The sequence below is a fragment of the Pseudonaja textilis genome, unplaced genomic scaffold (assembly GCF_049901715.1).
Source record: "Pseudonaja textilis isolate UNSWEBS1 unplaced genomic scaffold, rPseTex1.2 PTEXSCF33, whole genome shotgun sequence".
Taxonomy (NCBI): domain Eukaryota; kingdom Metazoa; phylum Chordata; class Lepidosauria; order Squamata; family Elapidae; genus Pseudonaja; species Pseudonaja textilis.
The window spans coordinates 150,645-173,144 of NW_028262888.1; the positions used below are offsets into that span (position 1 = coordinate 150,645).

General features: G+C 44.6%; 1 protein-coding gene across 1 annotated transcript in view; it reads right to left on the minus strand.

Moving 5' to 3' along the window:
- Positions 1-22,328, minus strand: part of LOC113453650 (sodium channel protein type 4 subunit alpha-like) — a 137,403-nt gene extending 115,075 nt beyond the window's left edge. The window contains exons 1-7 of the mRNA XM_087919163.1: positions 22,139-22,328; positions 19,151-19,305; positions 17,415-17,588; positions 11,232-11,354; positions 9,900-10,187; positions 1,709-1,762; positions 1,482-1,619 (exon numbers count right to left, since the gene is read on the minus strand). Of these exons, the coding sequence (XP_087775289.1) occupies positions 1,482-1,619; positions 1,709-1,762; positions 9,900-10,187; positions 11,232-11,354; positions 17,415-17,588; positions 19,151-19,305; positions 22,139-22,313 (1,107 nt within the window). The 5' untranslated portion in view covers positions 22,314-22,328. The remainder of the gene's footprint in view (positions 1-1,481; positions 1,620-1,708; positions 1,763-9,899; positions 10,188-11,231; positions 11,355-17,414; positions 17,589-19,150; positions 19,306-22,138) is intronic.
- Positions 22,329-22,500: the final 172 nt, after the last annotated feature.

Genomic DNA, 22,500 nt, shown 5'->3' on the forward strand with positions numbered 1-22,500 from the left:
GCCATAAGGTCAAATGCATACAAAGCCAGAATTGAGAAGACAGGAATAGACAACTGCCAAGCTGCTGCAAGAAGATTGCACAGATTGACTGTTACAAGCAACAGCATGACAAAGTAGCAACAATGGTGCATTGGAAGATCTGCAAGAAATGTCATTGCCTGCAAGCAAGAACTGGTGGGAGTATAAAATAGAGAAAGTCATAGAAAATGAAAAAAATAAATTACTCTGGGACTTTCGAATTTAAACAGACAGGCACCTGCCACGTAATACCTCAGACTTAACAACCGTCAATAAGAAAGACAAAAAAAGGCTGGATGGTGGATGTGGCAGTGCCTGGAGACAGCGCAATAGAAAAGAAAGAACTAAGGAAGATAACAAAATACAAAGACCTACAAATAGAAATAGAACGACTGTGGCAAAGTCAAGCAAGGCCAATACCATTAGTAATAGGTGCCTAGGAAGCAATCCCAAGACACCTGGAGCACTATTTGAACACTATTGGCATTGAAAAATTCAGCATTGGTCAATTGCAAAAGATAGCTTAACTTGAAACAGCTTCCATCCTGCTGCAATACTTGTAACACCATAAAACTACCTATACCAGGTCCTTGGTGAGGACTTGATAGCTAGACAAAATTGCCAAACTAATTTGAACATCTGGCTGACTGTGCAATGAATATTTCTAATAATATTCAAGTTAATGTCAGAGACGATGCATCGAAGTCCCAAAGCATGCTACTAATGGTAATATGTATTGGTCTATCTCCCCCTAAATTTGTTGGAATGCTTTAATAAAAAGTTTTTAAAATGTGTATTTGCAGGGGAATCCAAAAGTATTTTTTTTCAAGAGGCAACTGGACTTTCTAATTTTTCTTTGAAGATGTTTGCAGGGGAAGTTTCTCGTCCTTGTAAGTTAAATTTGCTTCTCAAGAAGGAATGAGCTTTCCATTCTGCATACGTTCATTTATTATTATGCTGCATGTTCTACAACACAGCTCCGGTTTTCAGGACACATTCTTGGGCTCTGGGAACGCAAGGTGGGCTTCAATCTGATCCCTGAAACTTAACTATAATTCAGTCTGCAGTTACAGGCACACAGATTATTCACAGCAATCTGTGAATCAGTTCAGAGTAATGTTTATAAGATTATCCCATGCTTCTGCCATTGTCAGCTCCAATATATGTAATTTAAATGCTTGGAAAGTAGATAACAATCTTTATCGAAAACCAGAACCAACATTTGTCATAACGTTCCAGAATTGGCATCTGCCATGGACAACTTGAGCCACTACACTATACCCTTTTTTTCGTATGAAGAACAGCCAAAAGGAAAATAATCTAGCTACACTGAATAGTTGCAGGGAGCATGCAATTTGGGTAATTCGTTTTTCTGTGATGCTGGTAAAAACTTCTCCAGATCTACTTATTTGAAAGCGAGCATATGCCTTTCGAACAAAAACAAACTAATTAAAGATACTTATCTTTTTCTTTTGCTGGTTGAAATTGTCAATGATTACACCAATAAAGAGATTGAGAGTGAAGAATGCCCCAAAGATAATAAATATGACAAAATAGATATACATGTAGAGATTCACTTCATAATGAGGCTGTTCCTCTTGCTGTAAAAGCAAAGGAAGAAATGAACCCTTTGTTAATTCCTCCGTGAAAGCTTCAGAAGAGGAAAAGCAACACTGTCTTTTCAAATTACCTCACAGGAGTCAAAAGCTGCATACATGATGTCCATCCAGCCCTTGAAAGTGGCCTACAAGGAAGAATAATGCAGGACATATTCATTTTGATTGAGAATAGAGGACTCTGAATTTGTAAAAACATATATAAATTCGTAGCCCAGAGCAGGTATCTCAGGTTAGAAGTTACATCTTTCATTCTCATTTTCTAAACTTTTTAGGAAAAAATAATAAAAAATAGAATCGCCTTGTGAAAAACAATAAGAAAGGATGAGGACCGCCATGTTTATTTAATCATACAACTGGCTTTGTTAAAATGGTGAGAGAAAGGAGATGATATCTTATTAGAGTGTTCCTTTTAATGAAAATTAGAATCACCTACTAATCTATATTAATTGAGCAGGTCCAGAAAGAACAAATATGTTTGTTCTGAATAATTCGGCTTACTTTGGAAAGAACGAATGGAGAAGAGGAAACATAATAGAATAATATATGCTTACATCAGCAGGTAATTTCTTCATAAAAACAAATGAAACTCATCTCTGTGGAAAGGGAAATTCATGAGGACAGTGGTGACACCCAAGCAGGAAAAGCCCAAAGGGAACATCAGGCCAGTCATAAAACAAACTTGCATAGGAAAAGAGATTTAATAAAAGGTATTGAAAGAAGCCCCCTAGACAAAAGCCAAGTAATTAAGAAAGCTAGGGAAACAAGAACAAGAAATCCCTTACAAACAACAGGTCATGCCAAATCAGCAAAACAAATAGACAAAAGACACGAGCAGACAGGAGATTGCCACCAAACAAATATAAGAAAACATTAGGATGAAACTGATAATCCAATCAAACCACCCCGCAGAGTTTACCCTCTGGCAGAAATGAAGACAACCCCTGACAGGATTTAAAACATTAAGAAATACAAACACAAGCACTCACACACAAAAGGAGAAAAGGTATAAAAATCAGGAGTTTATTATACAAAGATGGCTAGCCCCAGGAACGCAGACTTCTTGCTATCTCTTGCCTTCCTGGAAAATAAACCCGCTTCCAAGCAGTTGTCTGTGTCCCAGCAGGAAAACCGAATCCTCAGAAGAAAGACATTTTCAAGCCTTTCAACAATTGGCGACCATGAAGGTTTTCCAGCCAACCCTGCCACCGGACCGGGCCCGCAGATCCAACCCAGCCGGCATGGACCTTCTTTGTCCAGGGAAAACATCCACGGACCCAGCCCGGAAGGCATAAGGGTAGTAAAGGGAGTCCTTGGGCTTTTCTGCTCAACAGCTGCTTGAAAGCAGGTGAGTACCACTTCAAATTTATAATCTTAATAGGGAGGGGAGTAGAAGCGTGAGTGTACCAGGTGTGTGATTGTGGGTTTTCTCTGCTGAAACAGTGGGACCTCACCTCCTCTGTGATTGCCAGCCGCACCCCAGCCAGCTGCTAGCTCCAACAAGCCGTGACCGGCTGGATTTGGGAACGCAAGGGGTAATCACAGAGTGTGAGTTCTTCTGAAGGACGTAAGAAAAACTGAGTGGGCTGAGAAAGGAACTGTTGTTGGGAAATAAATAGAAAGCAGAATAAATAGTCCCAGTGCATCCCGCAAGTAAAGCCCTGTGCCTTTAGAAGGGGCCCGTACCGGCTGCTGGCAAACAAAATTGGAAATAGTTTGCCTTACAAAGCAGAGCAGGTCCTTCCAGATCCCCACCTTTAAGGGAGATCTGAAAACTGATGGCAGAGTGTAGGAAGGGGCCCGTACCGTGCTGCTAGGGGGCAGACGGTCCTCCAAGATCCCGTTTTTTAGGGGAGGTCTTAAAACTGACGGCGGAGTTTCCCTACGAGAAAGGGGCCCGTACTCCGTGTGTAGGGAAACCGGAGTCCTTTCCAGACCTTTTTTGTCTGAAAACTGACAGCGGGAGCCCGGCTAAACCAAAGTAATCCCCACATCAGGTAGGGAATATGGGAAGTTGTAGCTCGAGGGCAATGGAAGAGAACCCCTTGGATAAATTACTTGAGGCTTGGGACGAAAGGCAAGTGCCTGTCCTAACTGGAATGAATAGAAAGGAAGTGAAAAGAATTTGAAAAAAGTGGGCTAGCAAAAAGTGGGCTTTATTGCGAGATGACATGGGTAGACAAATTTGGCCTGATAGTGGTACTTTAGATTATAAAACCCTGAAAGCACTTAGAACATGCATTAAGACCAGCCAAATACCCTATTGGTACTGCTGGGCTGAAATTGTTAGGACCAAAGACCTGACTGAGAAAAATAAAAAAAGAAAGAAAGAAAAGCCTGAAACCCATTTCAGGGAAGAGAATACTGAGGCACGGATTATGGCTCCCCCTTTAAGCAAGCCAGTGCCAGGCAGAAATAGGGGACAACTAGAATATGTTTTTACCCACACTCCCTTCTCTGCCTCTGACCTAGTCATCTGAAAAAAGGATACCCCAGCTTTCAGGGCTGATCCTCAAACAGTTATTAAAACCCTGAAATCTATCATAGACAGCTATAATCCATCCTGGGGTGACATGACTCAGCTGTTACAAGTCTTTCTAATAAAAGACGAACTATTAAAACTGTTTGGAAAAAAAACAAAAACAGTCCAAATAGCCAAACCACCAACTATCCCTGGTCAGGCAGCCCCAGCCCACATCGCAGGGCCAATACATCGCCCTGACTGGGATTATAATGATACCAATCAATGGGATAAATACACTAGAGCAAAAGATAATTACTAGAAGCTCTAGAGGAAATAAGAAAAAAAAACTTTTAAACTAGTCTGAATTTCAAAAGAAACAACACAAAGGGAAAAGGAAAACCCTGATGCCTTTTGGGTCCGCCTGTCAGAAGCAGCTACTGCATATGCCCACCTAGACCTTAGCTGCCTGAAGGACCAAAGGATTTTAGCTTCAGCCTTCATGGATCAGTCCACCTTAGATATTAAAGAACATTTCCACCGCTTCATCTCTAACTGCCCAACCCCTTAGACATAGCAGAGTTGCGCAGGATTGCTAACTTTGTCTATGATCAAAGAGACAAATTGAAAGAGGAAGAGAAAGATAGAAAGAGATGAATAGAAAGACAGGAAGACTTAAAAAAATGTTTGCTGTAATGAAACATGATGCCAGACAAATGCCAGGTAAAACCTCCTATAATTCAAAGAAATGCTGGCACTGCGATAAAGCAGGATGGTCGCAAGGCAAATGTCAGCATTGTTATAGGTGCAGACAGGAAGGTCATTTCAGCAAGCAATGTAGGCAACACCCCCCCCTGCAACCGGTATCACCCACCACCTAGGAACATGAGGCCAGCCAATAATCTAGCCCATTACACTGAGCAACAAAGTTTCAGTCATCAGGCACCACCCAGCGCTCCCTTTCCTCCAATAAATAATAACAGTAGACATCAATGGGAGCAAAGGAGAGAACAAGACTTACCCCCTTCTTGACTAGAACATGACAATGAAAGCACTGAATTCATGGCTACCTTTAACGGGCTGGCTATCCTCCTAGAAAATAGCCCAGAAGGGGAACCCATTGTCACCATTCTTATAGGAGGAAAGAAATACAATTGCTTAGTTGATACTGGAGCCACCTCCTCATTACTGAACCACCATATAAAGCTTCAGTGGCTGAAGGGGCTCGGGATAGCATAATGGGAGGGGGAGGAATAATCCCTGTAGAATTTACCCACAACGTACCAGTAGAACTAGGACCTTTCACAGTAGACCATGCATTTATTATTTCCCCCCAGTCCCCACTGTCTCTACTAGGAAGGGATCTCCTGTGTAAAATGGGAGTTACCATAACATGTGGAAAACAGGGGCTGCAATTGGAAATCCCAGGAAAAGGCACACACAAGACAATCATGCTGATAACCAGCAAGACAGGGCTCATGAAGATTTAAAAAGCCTGCCACCCTCCTTATGAGGCTGGGATGCATCAGAAGTGGGGCTACTTAAAGGAGCCATGGAGAGAGCAAACAAAGAGGTGAAGACCCTACTGGGCAAACTCTGTCAGGAGACACACCTCTCCTGGCCACAAGTGCTCCCAATTGCCCTTTTTTTTTATTTCAGAACCAGACCAAGACAAGATATAGGTATTTCACCCCCCCTTTGAGATCCCTTTTGGTCACCCCCCCCCAATACCCTACTAGGATCCTCATTCTCAGCCTAGATCCTCATTCCCTTTGCTTAGATAGGGGGGATAGGGTTCTCTCTTCTTATTTTACAGCCCCGCAAAAGAGACTACAGACCCTCTGGACCCAGAGTGCACTGACACAGACCTTACCCCTGGAAGAAGCCCTGCATCCATATGAGCCAGGAGATTGGGTGTGGATCAAGTTCTTCACCAGAACCTCCCCTCTACAACCCAGGTGGAAAGGACCCTACCAAGTTTTACTGACTACACACACCGCCATAAAGGTTTGCAGAATGAGACTTTTGGCTACAGTGGACACATGCAAAGCCAGCAGTCATAGACCATAGCCAAACTCCACCACAATCAATCCCACCCATCAAACTCAAGAAAGATTGGGACACAGATCAATGGACGCTTGCAGCATTCTTCAACACTGTTGAACCACACCACTGTGAGGAACCAAGTGCAAAGGTTGCATTACACAAAACTGGACTCTCAGGTGCTGAGATAAACTAGTTTTTTTTAATTTTTGTCTCACCTTCTCCATTTTTTTCCTTTTTTAAAACCTTTTTTCATTGTATTTTTTTTTAACAAAAAGGACTTTGACCATACCTTACTCATAATTTTTGATACTTGACCTTTTACATTTTTTCATTGCTATTTAAAAAAAAAAAAAGAGGAGGGGGGGAGGAAGGGAAGAAAAGAAATCTAGCAATGGGGAACATGAAATGCAATATATTCTATGTATTATTATTATTATCTGTAATAATTGTAACATTTGTAACATAAGAAACTGCGTTCCTGGAACCAAAGCTTATCCCAGAGAAAGGAAAACATATGGGAATGTTTAGCAAGAGAACTTTTGCTTAGCAGGAGGGAAATCATAATGTCACTGGGTGCAGCAAACCTAGGGTCACAGAATGCACCAGTCTTAGCAACACAGAACTAAAATGCAACTATACAGAGACCATATCATTTTCATAGAGTTACCTGAAGCTCCCACCAGGATGGTTTTTCCTTTGTGGCTTAAAAGCCTACTCATACCTTCCTGCAAATGCCACAAATGGCCCCTGCACCTTGGGAAGGTTAACCATGCTTATGCCATCCTTACAGAGACGACACAGGAGAGCCTTCCAAACCCTAGACTCAGACTGTGATTCCAAAGTCTCCCTTCCCACAAAAAACAGAATACATCTCATTGGCAATATCCTTGGTAGGGGTACCTGGATTGGCAGTGCGAAATTCTAAAAATTTGAATAGACTAGCATGTACCCTGGCAAAAAAGCTTGAATTTGACCTCCCATGCCCTGGATGCCCTTAACAGAGAACTGAGGGAGGTCAGAGAAGCCACCTTGGAGAATTGGGCAGCAATAGGCTTCCTTCTCTTGAAGCATAACTATGGCTGCGAAAAATTCCAAGGGATGTGTTGCTTCAATCTGGACGAAACCTCAGAACTCGTAAGGAGGGACATCCACCACCTGAAAGAGCTATCTCAGAATATTGGTCAGGAGCAATCATTCCTGGACTTTTCATGGCTCTTCTCATGGATGCCAGATTTCCATTGGCTCAAAATCCTTATAACAACCACAGTCACCATTTGTGTCTTTGGAGCACTCATGTGTTGCCTCTGTCGGTGCATACCACCCTGCCTCAGCTGCCTGAAGGCCTGTATTCCCTCTCAGAAGAGTAAACTAAAGGGGAGACAGGCAGCTATGATAATGATCCAGATTGATCACAAATAACAAGTATACCCAGACATTCAATCAGAGACCACCCTTTAAAAAAAAAAAAATGAAGGATTGTGGAAAGGGAACTTCATGAGGACAGTGGTGACACCCAAGCAGGAAAAGCCCAAAGGGAACATCAGGCCAGTCATAAAACAAACTTGCATAGGAAAAGAGATTTAATAAAAGGTATTGAAAGAAGCCCCCTAGACAAAAGCCAAATAATTAAGAAAGCTAGGGAAACAAGAACAAGAAATCCCTTACAAACAACAGGTCATGCCAAATCAGCAAAACAAATAGACAAAAGACACGAGCAGACAGGAGATTGCCACCAAACAAATATAAGAAAACATTAGGATGAAACTGATAATCCAATCAAACCACCCCGCAGAGTTTACCCTCTGGCGGAAATGAAGACAACCCCCTGACAGGATTTAAAACATTAAGAAATACAAACACAAGCACTCACACACAAAAGGAGAAAAGGTATAAAAATCAGGAGTTTATTATACAAAAATGGCTAGCCCCAGGAACGCAGACTTCTTGCTATCTCTTGCCTTCCTGGAAAATAAACCCGCTTCCAAGCAGTTGTCTGTGTCCCAGCAGGAAAACCGAATCCTCAGAAGAAAGGCATTTTCAAGCCTCTCAACATCTCCATTGGATTGAAATTATCTTTCCTGTACAGTGTAACTGGCTGGAACTCATTTCTGAATGTGAACCCTTCGTGATAGTGATTGATAGGAGAGGACTGGGGGAATAGATGATCCAAAGTGTCTTGAATACTGGTAGTTTCAATGAGGGTAAAGAGTAAACACCATCACTTCTATTTCCCCCCAAGAACTCCAGTATGTAGAAATAAAAACATATTTGGAAGGCTGGGTTTTCTCCTGCAGAAAAAACAAGCAGAGAAAGTTTAGTTTGGTTCAAGAGAAATTAGGGGAAGATAGTTTAGACCAGGAGAAAATGTGGGAAATTAATAGGAAAAAATATAAAATAAGGAGAGATAGTCACAGGGATCACCAAAATTAATCTTAAAGCATCCTTACACTGATCACACCAAACAATTGGTGATTGTTAGATCAGGGGTGTCATACTCAAGGAGGTGGTCAGATTAAGCCGATGGGGCCATCTTGGAAATGGTAAGGGGCCGGCCATGTAACTTCAACCAGACTATCCAATCCCAGGAGGTGCACGCGCGCACAGGAGGTAGGCGCATGCGTGTGTGCTGGGATAGGGCAAGCTAGGCCTGTGCACGCATATGCCCACCGCCTCCTTTGTGCATGCGTATCTGCTGGATAGTGCGGGCCAGGCCAAAATGACAAGCATGTCCACCAGGATCAGATGGGCTGGATCAAAGAGACACGGGCCAGTCCCCCACCATTTCCAGGATGACCATGCTTACCGAACTTTCAGGTGTGTTTGCATAGAGGGGGAGGTGTCTAGCATCAGGGGCTCCACAGCTGGCCCTGCAGGAAGCTTCAGCCAGGCCCATTCTATCACAGCAGGCACGCAGGTGTCAGTGGCCGCAGGAGCATACAGGCCTGGCCCATGCCATCCCGCAGGCACGCAGGCACACAGGAAGCTGCTAGGAAAGCGGGGGTGGGACCTGCGCATGCAAGCACTTGCTGATTTCTGCACACAGATGCACATGCCAACTCCTGTGCATACATGTGCACACAGACTCCTCCCCGCCACCAGCCCACATAGGACAACTAGAATGCTGATCCACCCTGCAAAGAAATAGAGTTTGACACCCCTGTCCTAGATAATTCTACAGACCAGTCTGCTGATAAAAATAAGGCATTCTCATCAAATCAGTCAAGCTGAAAGTTAGTAAGGACACTATTAATTTGGAATGCAGGGCTGATTGAGATTACAGCATATCAAAACATAGAAAACTCTCTCAGACAAAAGTGATCTTATAGTGAAATATTGGTGAACTGTTTTTTCAAAACCCAAAAGACAAAGAATTGAATCGGGCTAATCAAAGCAATATTTTAATGTTTGGGTGCGGAAAAGAGACATTAGAAAATCTACTAAAATGAATGCCATTGCAATAAAAAGCTTTCATTCCCTCTCTCTGCACATCCGGATCAACTTGCTCTTTTTCCTCTGGAGTGTCTTTCTTAGGCCCAGGCATTCTAAACACTGGACTGAACTAAGAACGGGTCACAATAATCTGGGTCGAAACTATGTTTTCCTTCCTGGAAGAAATAATCTTTTTGGCTAAGGTTAAATAGGTCAAAGAGCAGTTTTTACCAATGCTTTAGTTGGCAGGTTTCATGTGAGCCTCTATATAAGAAAGACAGGTTTCAGCTAAAATAGAACATTTCCTAAGGGGAAGCATGCTTACTTACCAGTTGCAAAAGGGAGAGATAGCCTAAGCCCACATTGTCAAAATTGACTTTGACATTGACCCAACGGACATCAGTGGCATTTTCAACATTGATAAGATTGATGCAGTCACTTTTGTTGTTTACATGTTCAATTTCAAAGAGATCACCTGTGGTGGTATTGACACAACGATAGTACTTCCCTGCAAAGAGGTTCACCCCCATAATGCTGAAGATGAGCCAGAAGATCAGGCATACCAAGAGGACGTTCATAATGGAGGGGATGGCCCCTAAAAGAGTATTTACAACCACCTAGTATCAAGAGAAAGAACCTACTCAGGATTTAATAAAAGTAAATCAACTTCAAACCTTTTTACAAATTCAGAATATGGCCTGTTCAAAAGGGTTTTTTTGGTTTATGTTCTCGATTAGCTTGGAGAAGAGAATTCAAGTTAAATTTATAGTAGTGCAGAAATGGCAGTAAGATAGAACATTGACTATAGACACTTCACAATTATTGGCAATCTGTGGGTTCACTTGCTATAGATAATTCTGAGATACCAGTAGTCTATATCTATATATAAAGCAAGAATCAACAGAACTTCTTCCTAAAGGATCGTATCCATAATATATAAATAATTGCATAACATTTTATAATCTAATTTAAAATCATGTAGTAAAAATTAAAAGTAAAACTCTCAAGGATTTGTCCCATTGCCTGGAGGGCTATGAGAATGGGAGACAGGAGGAAGAAATGCAGCCAGGGAACAGTCAGACAAGAATTATGTTAGCCACAGAAAGAATAAGGGTGGAGGAAGCATTTCAGGATGGACCCTTCTTTGTTCTTTGGAAAGCAAAGGCAAGGGAGGGGACAGACCACTTGCCATGCTTTTTTAATTTATATGGGGTTGGGTTTTGCGGGGGAGGGGTAACTTTGTTTAGTGTTTTGAGCTGTTTAGAGTCATTGATAATTGGGCATCATCATCACTATTACCACACCTCTTCTTCTTCCTCCTCCTCATAATCCTCCTCATAATCATATTTCCCTGGAGTGAATGTCTCCAATTTTCATCTCCATCTGTTTATAATAATCTTGGATTGTGATTATCTCTCAGAACAAAATGGAACTATTCCTTGGCTATTACTATAACTTCATTCAAATAAAGCAAAATGTAAATATAGCAGAGAGAAAAAAATGGTAACCTATATGACCCTTCAAAATACTGTAAATGCTTTCAAGACAGGCTTAGGCTTTATTGCTATTTTTCATAGGAATTATATTTCGGCTCTCTGAAATTCCCATTGCATAGAAGGAAAACGGAGAAATAAAATCATGGATTGTCACACCGCACTTACTCTCATGCCTTCAAATCTGGATAAAGCCCGAAGTGGCCTCAATGCTCGGAGTGTCCTCAGAGATTTGATAGTTCCTAGTTCGGAATAGCCTAACCAGTTTGCTGTTAAACTAATTAGAGAGACCTGATTAAAAAGAAAAATGAAGTGGTTAGTAGTAATGTTAGATCGGTGGATCGGGTCACATAAGAGGCGAGACGCGAAAGTGAACAATCAGCTCTTTTTTTTAGCATCTGAACAAGGACAGTTAAAGTGTGCGAGCCGCTTGGCTTTATACAGCCGGCCGGCGGCTCGGCGGCCAATGGCAGCGCTTTGAATCTCCCGCGATCGGCTCGGCCAATCGCGGTAGATTCTTAGCGCTCCAATCACAGTCATTCAATGGACCAATCGGGTTGCGGTCCAGGTGGACCAATCAGAATGCGAGTCTTCAAGAATGTTAATACAGAACACCCCTCCCCTCATGGTTTCGTCCGACGCAGCGTCGTGACGTAGTCGCGCAGGTAGGTGGGGCTCCGAATCTGTCTGGCTGACCTGCGCGGTTCAGTCTGTGTGTGATCGTTGGCCGGTTCGGACGGGCTCCGCGTCGCTCTCCACTTCGCTGATGGAACCGCCTGGAAGGGTGAGCCGGGCCTGTCGCCGCAACTCCCGCCCGGACTACCTGGGTTGGTCGAGTTGCGGTTCCTGTTACTCTCGCTCGGTCTTTCCGGGCTGGTTGAGCTGGCTTGGCTGTACCTTCCAGGTGAAGATCCCGTCTGTGACAGTTCGAGGTCTGCTGGTGAGTATGGCTGGTTTATTTGAGCGTTTCTGTCTTCTGGTGGGGGGTGTTCGGCTTGCATTGGGGGGGTGCCGTTGATGATTCCGGCCTTCCGTCGTTTATCGGCTTGGTTGTTGAGGCTTCCCCTCCCTCTCTGCTTTCCTTGGTTGTTGTTGTTGAGGTGTCAGGGGTGCTGGCGGCTAGTCTGGACCATAGCTGGTCGATGTGCCGCTTCCAGTTCCTTCCGTCTGTCGTTTGGAGTCTGTATGATCGGGGCCCGGTTACCTGTGATATTTGTGCAGGTACCCAGAGGGAGTCTCCCATGAAGTTCTTTGCGTAGACCGTGTCCCCGATGTTGAATGCCCCGTTCCGGCTGGAGGAGTCCGGGGGTTTCTCTGGGTTGTAGGTGGGGTGTAGGCGGTCCAGTGGGGACCTCAGTTTCCTTCCCATTAGTAACTCCGCTGGGCTCTTGTTCATGGTCAAGCTCGGCGTGATGTGCTGTATGAAGAGTAGTTTGTTTATTTTTTCCTGGATGTCGCTGGTTTCGATTTTTTGGATGGCTTTTTTTGTGTATTGGACCATCCGTTCTGCCCTACCATTCGCTGCTGGGTGAGCCGTCGAGGTCAAGGCGTGTCGCATGCCTCGTTCAGCCAGGTATTTCTCAAATGCCAGTGCCGTGAACTGTGGCCCGTTGTCCGACACTATGACATCCGGTAGCCCGTGCGTTGCAAAGAGTTTGTTGAGCTTGTCGATGACCGCTTCTGTTGTTGTTGCCCTCATAGTGCTTACCTCCAGCCAGTTGGAGTAAGCATCTACGGTGATGAGGAATGTATGCCCCTTGGTTGGCCTGGTGAAGTCTATGTGTATTCGCGACCATGGTCCTCTCGGGGTTTCCCATTCCAGGACCAGGGCGGCGGGGGGGTTGGCTCTCGACTCTTGGCACCTGCTGCAGCCGGCGACCCATGTCTCGATTTGTTTGTCCATCCCTGGCCACCAAGCGTAGCTTCTGGCCAGGGCTTTCATCTTGACGATCCCCGGGTGTCCCTCATGCAACATTGCCAACACTCTGTTTTGCAGCGCTTCTGGTATGACTACCCGGTCGCCCCAGAGTATGCACCCCCTTTGTGAGAATAGCTCAGTTTGGCGGTTTCGGCAGGCTTTGAACTGCTCGCTGCCATCATTTTCTGGCTACCCCCGCTCTACCCAGCTCAATACCCGCACCAGCCGTTTGTCTTTATTTGTTTCATGGGCAATGTCTGGCGCGGTTAAGAGTGGGCTGGGTAGGGTCTCGATTTGCAGGGTCGTCGTTGTGGGCACTGGGTCGTCGTCTAGGTCGGGTAGTGGTGACCGGCTTAGTGCATCAGCGTGCGGAATGTTTTTGCCGGGCCGGTGTGACAGTTCGTATGAGTATGCGGCAAGGAACTCGGACCACCGCGTCATCCGGGGTGACAGGATGTTCGGGGTGGCCTTGTTCCCTGCGAGTATCCCGAGCAGGGGCTTGTGGTCTGTTATGATTGAAAAGTTCCTACCGTAAAGGTACTCGTGGAACCTTTTCACCCCGGCGAAGATGGCGAGGGCTTCTTTGTCCAGTTGACTGTAATTTCTTTCTGGCTTGGCCAGCGTTCGGGAGAAAAAGGCGATGGGTGCTTCCTTCCCGTCAGGTAGGGTGTGGCTGAGGACTGCTCCAATGCCGAAAGGTGATGCGTCGCACGTTACCGTGAGCAGGAGGGTCTCGCTATACTGGATCAGGACTGCGTCCGATGTCAGCAGGTTTTTGTTCGTTGGAACGCAGTCTCCTCCCGCTTCCCCCAGGTCCAGATGGCGCTTTATCTAGTAACCGGTGTAGGGGTTCCGCCACGGTGCCTTTTGGGGTAGGAAAACATTGTAAAAGTTAAGCAGTCCCAAAAATGCCTGTAGTTCCGCCTTGTTTGTTGGTGTGGGGCTTCCTTGATGGCTCTGAGTTTCTTCCTGGTTGGGTGTATTCCGTGCCGGTCCAGGAGGTACCCCAGGAACTCGACCCTCTCGGTGTGGAGTTGGCATTTGTTTCTTTTGACTTTAAGGCCGGCGTCTTTGAATTTGTTAAGCACCGCCCTTAGACGGGTCTCCAATTGTTCTCTGTTGGCGGCTGCGATCAGCACGTCATCGAAGTAGGGAACCACCCTTTTATTCCCTGGAGGAGCCTTTCCATGAGACTTTGGAAGACTCCTGGGCGCGCTGACTCAAATTGGAGTCGGTTGCGAAAAGCCCCGGTGTGTAACAATCGTTTGTGCTTCGGCTGTCTCCGCATCGACCGGCAATTGCTGATACGCTTGTGCCAAGTCGAGTTTTGCGAAGACTCGGCCTCCCCCCAGTGAGTGCAAAAGGTGCTGTACTACTGGGACTGGGTAGGCACTTAGCTGCAGCACGTGATTGAGGGTGGCCTTGTAGTCCCCGCAAATTCTTATGGAGCCATCGGGTTTGATGGGGGTGACTATGGGCGTTTCCCAATGGGCATGGTCGATGGGCTCTAGTACCCCTTGTGCGACGAGCTTGTCTAGTTGCTCGTCGATTTTCGGCTTGAGCGCAAAAGGCACTCGCCGGGGTTTGAGGCGGATTGGAGCGATGTTAGGGTTAAGGTTGAAGGATATAGGGGGCCCTCGGTACTTGCCTAGTGAGTTGTCGAAGACCTCCTGGAATTCTTTTATGAGAGTCGCTTCCCAGTCGGCCTCGTCTGTGTGATGAATGCCCGTCACCTCGATGCCCAGCGGGGCGAACCATTGCAGGCCGAGCAAGCTGGGGCGGTCCCGGTCCACGATTGTGAGTGGCAAGATGTCGGTGTGGTCCTTGAACGTGACCTTAAAGTGCCCGATGCCGGCCACAGGGATGCGGTTTCCCTGATAGTCTTTCAGGATTAGCTTCTGGTCGTCTAGTTCGTTGCGGCGGATGGTAGGGACTAGGCGCTTGATTGTGCGCCAAGAAACCATTGAGAGGTAGGACCCGGAGTCCACTTCCATCTCGCAGGGCTGGTCCTCAATGCACAGGGCCACGTGTACCTTTCGGCCGTCCATGGTTGATGAATGGCCGATGACGACCGTCTGGTGAGTTTCCTCGCACCGCTGTGCTTCGCTGAGTCGTCTGCTGCGGCTGTCGCGGCTCCACCAGCTCTAAGTCGGTGGGTCTCGGTGCCTGGGGGGGTGCCGTCTCATCGTTGTGGGCTGTTTCCTCGTCGCTGCGGGCTGTAGCTCTTTTTGTTCCGGCACACCTTGGCGATGTGCCCCCGCTTCTCGCAGTGCCTGCAGATGACGTCGAGAAAACAGCATTCGGAGCGGGGATGATCGCCGCCGCAACCGGCGCAATGGAAACTCGACTTACGTCCCCTGCGATCCCGGCGGTCGCGCTCGGTCTGCAGCCGATGGATTTCCTCGTCTTCGTCCTCGGTGTCGGATTGGGGTTCGAAGTCGCCATGATGCGTGGTCATTTCTCGACGGCTGGGTTCCCCGGGCTTCGCAGTGGCTGGGGTCGCTTCGTTGGTCGGTGGCCGTTCGGTCGCGTTGGCTTGTCTCATCCGGGCTGCTGACTGGCGGGTGGCCTTGGCGGCGGTAGCCTCGGCGAGGGCGTCGGCGAGGGAGATGTTGCCTCTGGCCATCAGCCGGCTCTGCAGCACAGGGTCTCGGAGTCCGAGGACGACTCGGTCCCGAAGCGCCTGGTCCAGGTCGGGAATTCGCAGGGGACTCCCAGGTTCCGCAGCTGGGCCACGAAGTCGCCGAAGGTCTCGTCGTCGCGCTGATCTCGGCGATAGAAGTCGTGCCTACGAATGAGGATGGGCACGGTAGGGGCGTAATGGCGGCGCAAGATGGGCTCGAGGTCAGCCCAGTCCATCTCCTTGACGTCGGTGGGTTTCGCCAGTGCCTTGGCCATTTTGAAGACCGCGGGCCTGCAGTGTGTTAGGAATACTGCCCGTTTCCTCTGGCCGTTGGCGTCCTTGAGGTTGCTGCATTCTAGAAACATCTGGAAGTGGTCGATGTAGGACTCCCAGTCTTTGGTTGCTGGGTCGAACGGAGCGGGCCGCAGGGTGCTGGCCATCTTGCAGGACGCTGATCACCGTTTGCCACATGCTAGTTGGTCCTCGCCTCACGATCCCACCTTCGTCGCCAGTGTTAGATCGGTGGATCGGGTCACATAAGAGGCGAGACGCGAAAGTGAACAATCAGCTCTTTATTTTAGCATCTGAACAAGGACAGTTAAAGTGTGCGAGCCGCTTGGCTTTATACAGCCGGCCGGCGGCTCGGCGGCCAATGGCAGCGCTTTGAATCTCCCGCGATCGGCTCGGCCAATCGCGGTAGATTCTTAGCGCTCCAATCACAGTCATTCAATGGACCAATCGGGTTGCGGTCCGGGGGGGACCAATCAGAATGCGAGTCTTCAAGAATGTTAATACAGAACAAGTAACAAATGATAGAATCACAGAAGAAGGAATATAGTTCCTTATCTTGCACATAGGAGCATCTGGTCAGATTTCTTGAAGCCCCTGAGCTGTATGCTGCTTTAATATAACCATGATACAAACATGTCCTGACAATATATATGTTTTCTGCCATTTTCCCATTATGTTGCCTTTATCTTGTGCCCAGCTCATAACAGAAACAATTATCTTTAGCTGTACCAGTGTTAAAATATTGCATTGCTTTAAGCAGACAACATCCAGTGTTACAAGACTATGTACAGTTTGCCACCCATTAACACGGATGGATGGAGAGTCAGTAATCAGGAGTAGATTCTTTCAAAAGAATGCTTAGAAGCTGGTTCAGATTCATCCATACACATCGCCTCCCTTCCAGCTTAGCTATGTCTGCAATTCTTCTGTTGTCTCCCTTAATAGCTGGGGGGAAAACGGTATTGAACCAGTCTTTCAGTTCTGTGAAAGAACAAAAAAGCTATATATTTTTAGCATTCTATTGGTTATTCTGTTCCACCAAATGGGGTTTTGCAATAAAACCCAGGCCATCTCTGCTGAAGTCCAATGATTAGTGGAAGATTTCCTACCAGCTGATAAGATCCTAAAGAAGATGGCAAAGCCGGTAGAATTAAATAAGTGATTGGCTGTTGATATGCTGAAAACCATAAACAAAACAACAGCATTCAGCAGCTGTTCAGAACAGATTCAACTGAGGGAGTATACGGATCATCAATAGAAACATCAAATTACAAGGTAGTTTTCTGCCAATGGTGAGTCAATGGCATTTTAATTTGGCTATGGGGAAAGAATCTGGTTCCTGAATTCATGTCAAGTTATATATTTAACAGAAGGAAACTGGTTTCTCATATTTTGAGGGCTAAAATTTGAAACGGAAGCTAACAAAATCATCACATGATTAATCAAATTTAATGCAAGACCAAAGGAATCTTGGGGAATCTTTCTCGGGACTGCTTACTTCCAGAAAGCTGCAACTTACATCAACAATGAGGAAGTCCAGCCAGCACCAAGCATTGGTGAAGTAGACCTTGAACCCATAGGCTACCCATTTGAGCAGCATCTCAATAACAAAAACATATGTGAAGACCTTATCAGCATACTCCAAGATGGTGCGAATAGTATGTCTGCGTTCTATGTAGATATCTTCAAAAGCCTGAAAGGGGAATTAAGGCAGAGCAGTGTATGAGACCTCTTGACAATAGATAAAAGTAGCAAAAGCAGCTACAGCATGACTGGCCTTTACTCTTCTGGGCATAACTTTGTATTAATGAACAGGAGTTGTAATAAATATACACAAGGATTTGGCCATTGTAAAGATTGGTGTGTAAATATGTAGAACATACCTGGGAATCCCATTTTTTAAGTTTAATACTTAAGTTTGCAATGAATGTTTCGAAAGTGAATGAGTAGAAACCCAACATGGACCTGAGATGACAGAAGGAAGACTATGGGGATACATTCAGTTATGTCTACTAAGTATGTGCTTTGAGACTTGTTGTTCCACAATGTTATGTTCACTTGCCTACATCATTATTTAGATTACTGGTGGTGGGATTTCAAGGTTTCAGCAGAAAACATCAGTATTAAAAGCTTAACACTAAATTTTGATCTAGATAATATTTTAATCGTATCATTGCCCTGAGTTTTTTTATGTACATTGTGCTGTCCAGACAGTTTATAGGTAATGGGAATTGAGATAGTTAGTTAGGAATTGAGAGCTGTCCCCTTAAGGGAATTCATCATGGTAAATGTAGTTAAGGCATCCTGGGAAATGTAGTCCATGTCATGTGGTCACATCTGTAATCCTGATTGGTCACTGAATTGACCCTTGGTGGGTTGGGGGAGGTTCCTTCATTCTTGCCTGGACCCCAGCAGCATGCCGCTGCCTCACCCCCCTTGCTCCACCATTATCGGAATGAAAAGAGAACTATCCTTTTAGTGTTCTGGACCTTACAACCATTAGCTGATTATAAAGCAGACAGATAACTCCACAAAGCATCCATACAAAGTCTTTTATTGGTTCATCAGGCATCCTTTTACACCAGAAAGTCAGCTATGCAAAGAGTTGGACATTGAGATGAATCTTGACATAACCATGAGTTATCTTGAGGATGCCAGATGAGACAATAAAAAGACTTTGTATGGATGCTTTGTGGAGTTCTCTGTCTGCTTTATAATCAGCTAATGGTTGTAAGGTCCAGAACACTCTCCCTCTCTTCAAGTGTAACATAGAGAGTAATCGGCTCTTGTTCTCATGCACTGCATCATTGTATAGCTATTTTAATTCCTGTAAGCTATTTTAAGTGATGGCACTTCGCTAGAATAAATAGTTTATTTATTCTGGGAACATAGAGGCACTGGACCTATCTGGGGGAAGCACCAAACCCAGAGTGGGACTGGCCAATATAAATAACTGAGAAATCAACCTTAACTCTATTTGTAGCTTGAGTTGAGAGAGCAATGACTAGACTGCACTGAAACTGCCTTTCTGGAAGAGACTGGATCACCAATATGATCATAAACATAATCTGCTGAATCCAACTGACTTGAGTTATTATTCCTCAAACTGAATACATAATGGTACCTAAGAAATCTAGCAAACTAGGAAGATTAGCATATATTCTTAGAAGCATATTACAAGAGCAATTTAAGATCAACCTCATTCTAACTTGTATTATTGTAGGGGAAAATGTACTGCAAAGGAGAAACACTCACCAGGGCACCACTGCTGAGGAGAATCATGAAGATAATGAAAGTCTCAAACCAATTGTGTTCCACAATTTTGAAACATGTTTTCCGAAGATTCCACCACTTTGCTCCCTTTTCTGTTTTGGTATCAACATAAAGGCAAGGACACCTTTGAATACAGGCTGCAGAGGAAGAAAGAGTGAGTCAGTTAACACTGTAGCTGCTCTACCTTGTTTTAAAACTATGCTATGAACTTGAAATGTTCATTCACTGCAAATTACACAGACATTTTGTTATTTCCTCATATGCTCTTAATGCTGACCACACAATCTGGGACCCCCTTATCATAGCAAAAAGGAAATAATATAGTAGGGTAGGGTAGGGTAGAATACTTTATTGCCAAGTGCGACACACGAGGAATTTGTCTCCAGTGCAGAAGCATATAAAAAAAAAGTAATATAATCCTAAAGTACCAATAGGAGAAGATAGTTGAAAAGATGAGGATAATGATAATTATCCTTAATACATAATTGATTGTGTCTTAATTATATATTTATATATAAATTAAATTATATAAAATTATGTTTAGCATTATGTACATGTTGGAGCACTCTTTTTCTTATGTGCTGGAAGAGAATACTTGAAAATCAGAGAAGAGTCACCTTGCTACAAGATGGGTGACAAACAAATTTTAAATAAATAAATAGGAATAATAGGGATGGACATGACCTCAGAGCTCCTCTGTTCAACCCTCTGTTCATGTTAGTCGGGGTCTATGGCCGTTTTCACCCTCCCGGGGGCTCGAGGAAAGCCTCCAGAGCCCGGAGAGGCAAAAATGTACCACCATCCCCTGCCGTGGTGCAGAAGGCTGACTAGGCCATGCCCACCTTGGCCACACCCACCCAGAAACCAGGCAGAGAACCAGTTGCTAAAATTTTTGAAGCCCACCCCTGTGCATAGGAGATGTACCACTTGGTTTTCTTTGGTTTCCTGACTTGATAGATCTATGTCCTCTTTATCTGTACTTCCCACAGTTAAGGCAAACTGTGATTTAAAAAAACCTAAATGTAGAATCCTGGTTTCCTGGTTTGTTGGTCTATCTCACTGGTGTGAAATTCGTCACGTTGCCATCACATGACATATCACACACTGTTTTTTTTCTGTTGGCAAAGCTGAGGTGGGCATGGCCTGCGCGTGATGCATCTGGCCCACAGGCCTCTAGTTTGACACCCCTGGTCTACCTGAACATACACTAGGCAAATGTCCCTTTTATTTATAGATATGCACACCATTTCTTTGGACTTATCAAGCAAGAGATCCTTATCTGACCATCCTGCCAAGATGACAAGCAAGAGTAGCATAGGAACATAAATCATAAAAATATGAAAAACCACAGTGATAACCCAAGCCTTGTCTTATCCTGCATTCTGTTTCTAAGAAGACGGGGTAGTCACTTGTCCGAAATGGCACAGGAGCAGGGGTTGGACCAGAAGACCCCCAAGGTCCCTTCAAGTTGTATTCTGATTGATTGATAGAGAACTTGATATCTATGAGAAGGTCACCCCACTTTGCCTCCCCAGTGACTGGATGCTGAATGTTTAACCATTGTTATTAACAAATATAGATAAATAAACCCGCCTTACGTGAAGTTGGCTAGCCCTTTTAATGCTGCTTGTTTGCTACATTTTATGTTGTAGGATTTCATTGTTAATTATTTACTAGGTTTCCTATATATATATGGGGTGGATTTATTCTTCCCCCCACCATTTGCAGAGACATTCCCGAAAATAAGACCATTGATATTATATAGATAGATATAGATATAAAACCTGGTCTTATTTTCGTGGGATGTCTTAAAACTGGAATGTTCCTGCAAATGGGAGGTGAGAACAAATCCACCCTTTCCTTTCAAATTTTTGGTGCTTCCCTGCTTTCCATTTGCCAGCACATGTTTTGTGGAGCGCCATGTTGGCTCCACATCCAGTTTCCCAAGATGACTTGTTCTGTGACCACTTGGACATGCCCACCTGACACTACTCACCCTGCCATCCCACATGGTTGCATCCACCTTGTCCTGCCCATCCAACTGCCCCAATTCAGTTGCCCCAAGTCAGCCACCTTGATCTGACTACACCTAATCCTCCATGTCAACCTGGCCACATTCACTCAGCTACGCTAACCTTTCTGAAATGAGTAGTGCCATTCCTATCAGTAGATTAATAGATCCTATACCGTTCAGACAAATGGCTATCTAGTCTCTTCTTGAAAAGCTCCAGTGATAGAGCACCCACAACTTCCAGAAGTAAGGTATTCCAATGATTAATTGTTCTCACTTTCAGTAAATTTCTCCTTCCTTCTAGGTTGGATCTCTGATAATCTTCCATCCATTGTTTCTTGTCCTGCCCTTATATTTTGAAGAAAATGTTCACTCTTTCTCTTCTCTGTTGCAGCTTCTCAAGTATTGGAAGATTGCTATCATATCATCCCCAGTCCCTCTCTTCATTAAATTACATACTAGTTCCTTCAATCATTCATCATATGATTTAGCCTCCAAATCACTTATTATCTTTGTTGCTTTTCTCTATATTCTTTCTAGAATCTCAATATCTTTTTGTATCATGGTGACCAGCATTCACAGTGTGGACTTAACAGTGCAGTATAAAGCAGACTATCACTTCATGTGGCCTTGAAATTATCACTCAGTTGATGCAACCTAGAATTGCATTAGCTTTTTTGGCAGCTACAGCACACTGCTGGCTCATATAAATGGTGATCCACCTGGACACATAAACATCTCTCACAATTGCTAAGAACCCCCTATTGTATATCTGTGATTTTTCTTGCCTAAGTGTAGGTCCTTACTTTTGTCACAACTCAATTGCATTTTGTTGAATAGGGGCCAGGGTTCATGGTCCTTCTGAGTCTTGAATCTATATCTAAAGTGTTAGCTATTCCCCTCCAACTTGGTGTCATCTGCAAAGTTGATGAGTGGAGCTTTCTTTCTGACCACGATACCTTCAGTGAAGCATTCCTCTGGATCATCATTCTCCATATTTTCTTCACCTTCTGCTTTCTCCTCCAAAGGATCAGGTGGTTTGTAATCCACAGTGCTGCATATGGATGAATCTGTTCCATCTGACAGTGGCTTCTGAGGACAGCAAGAAAATAGCAGATTAAACCTTTGGTTCATTTCAGGAAGCAAAAGTAAATTTGTCCAAAGTGTTCACCCTAAATTTAAGAATGGTTATGCTGAATAGTTTGTGTTAGAAGACTAATGAAAAGATAATTCAGCATATCCTGAATATCTGAGATGATGTTTGTGTTTGTGTGTATAAAATGGACGCAGTCATAATTAACATCAAGTTTCATATGAAATT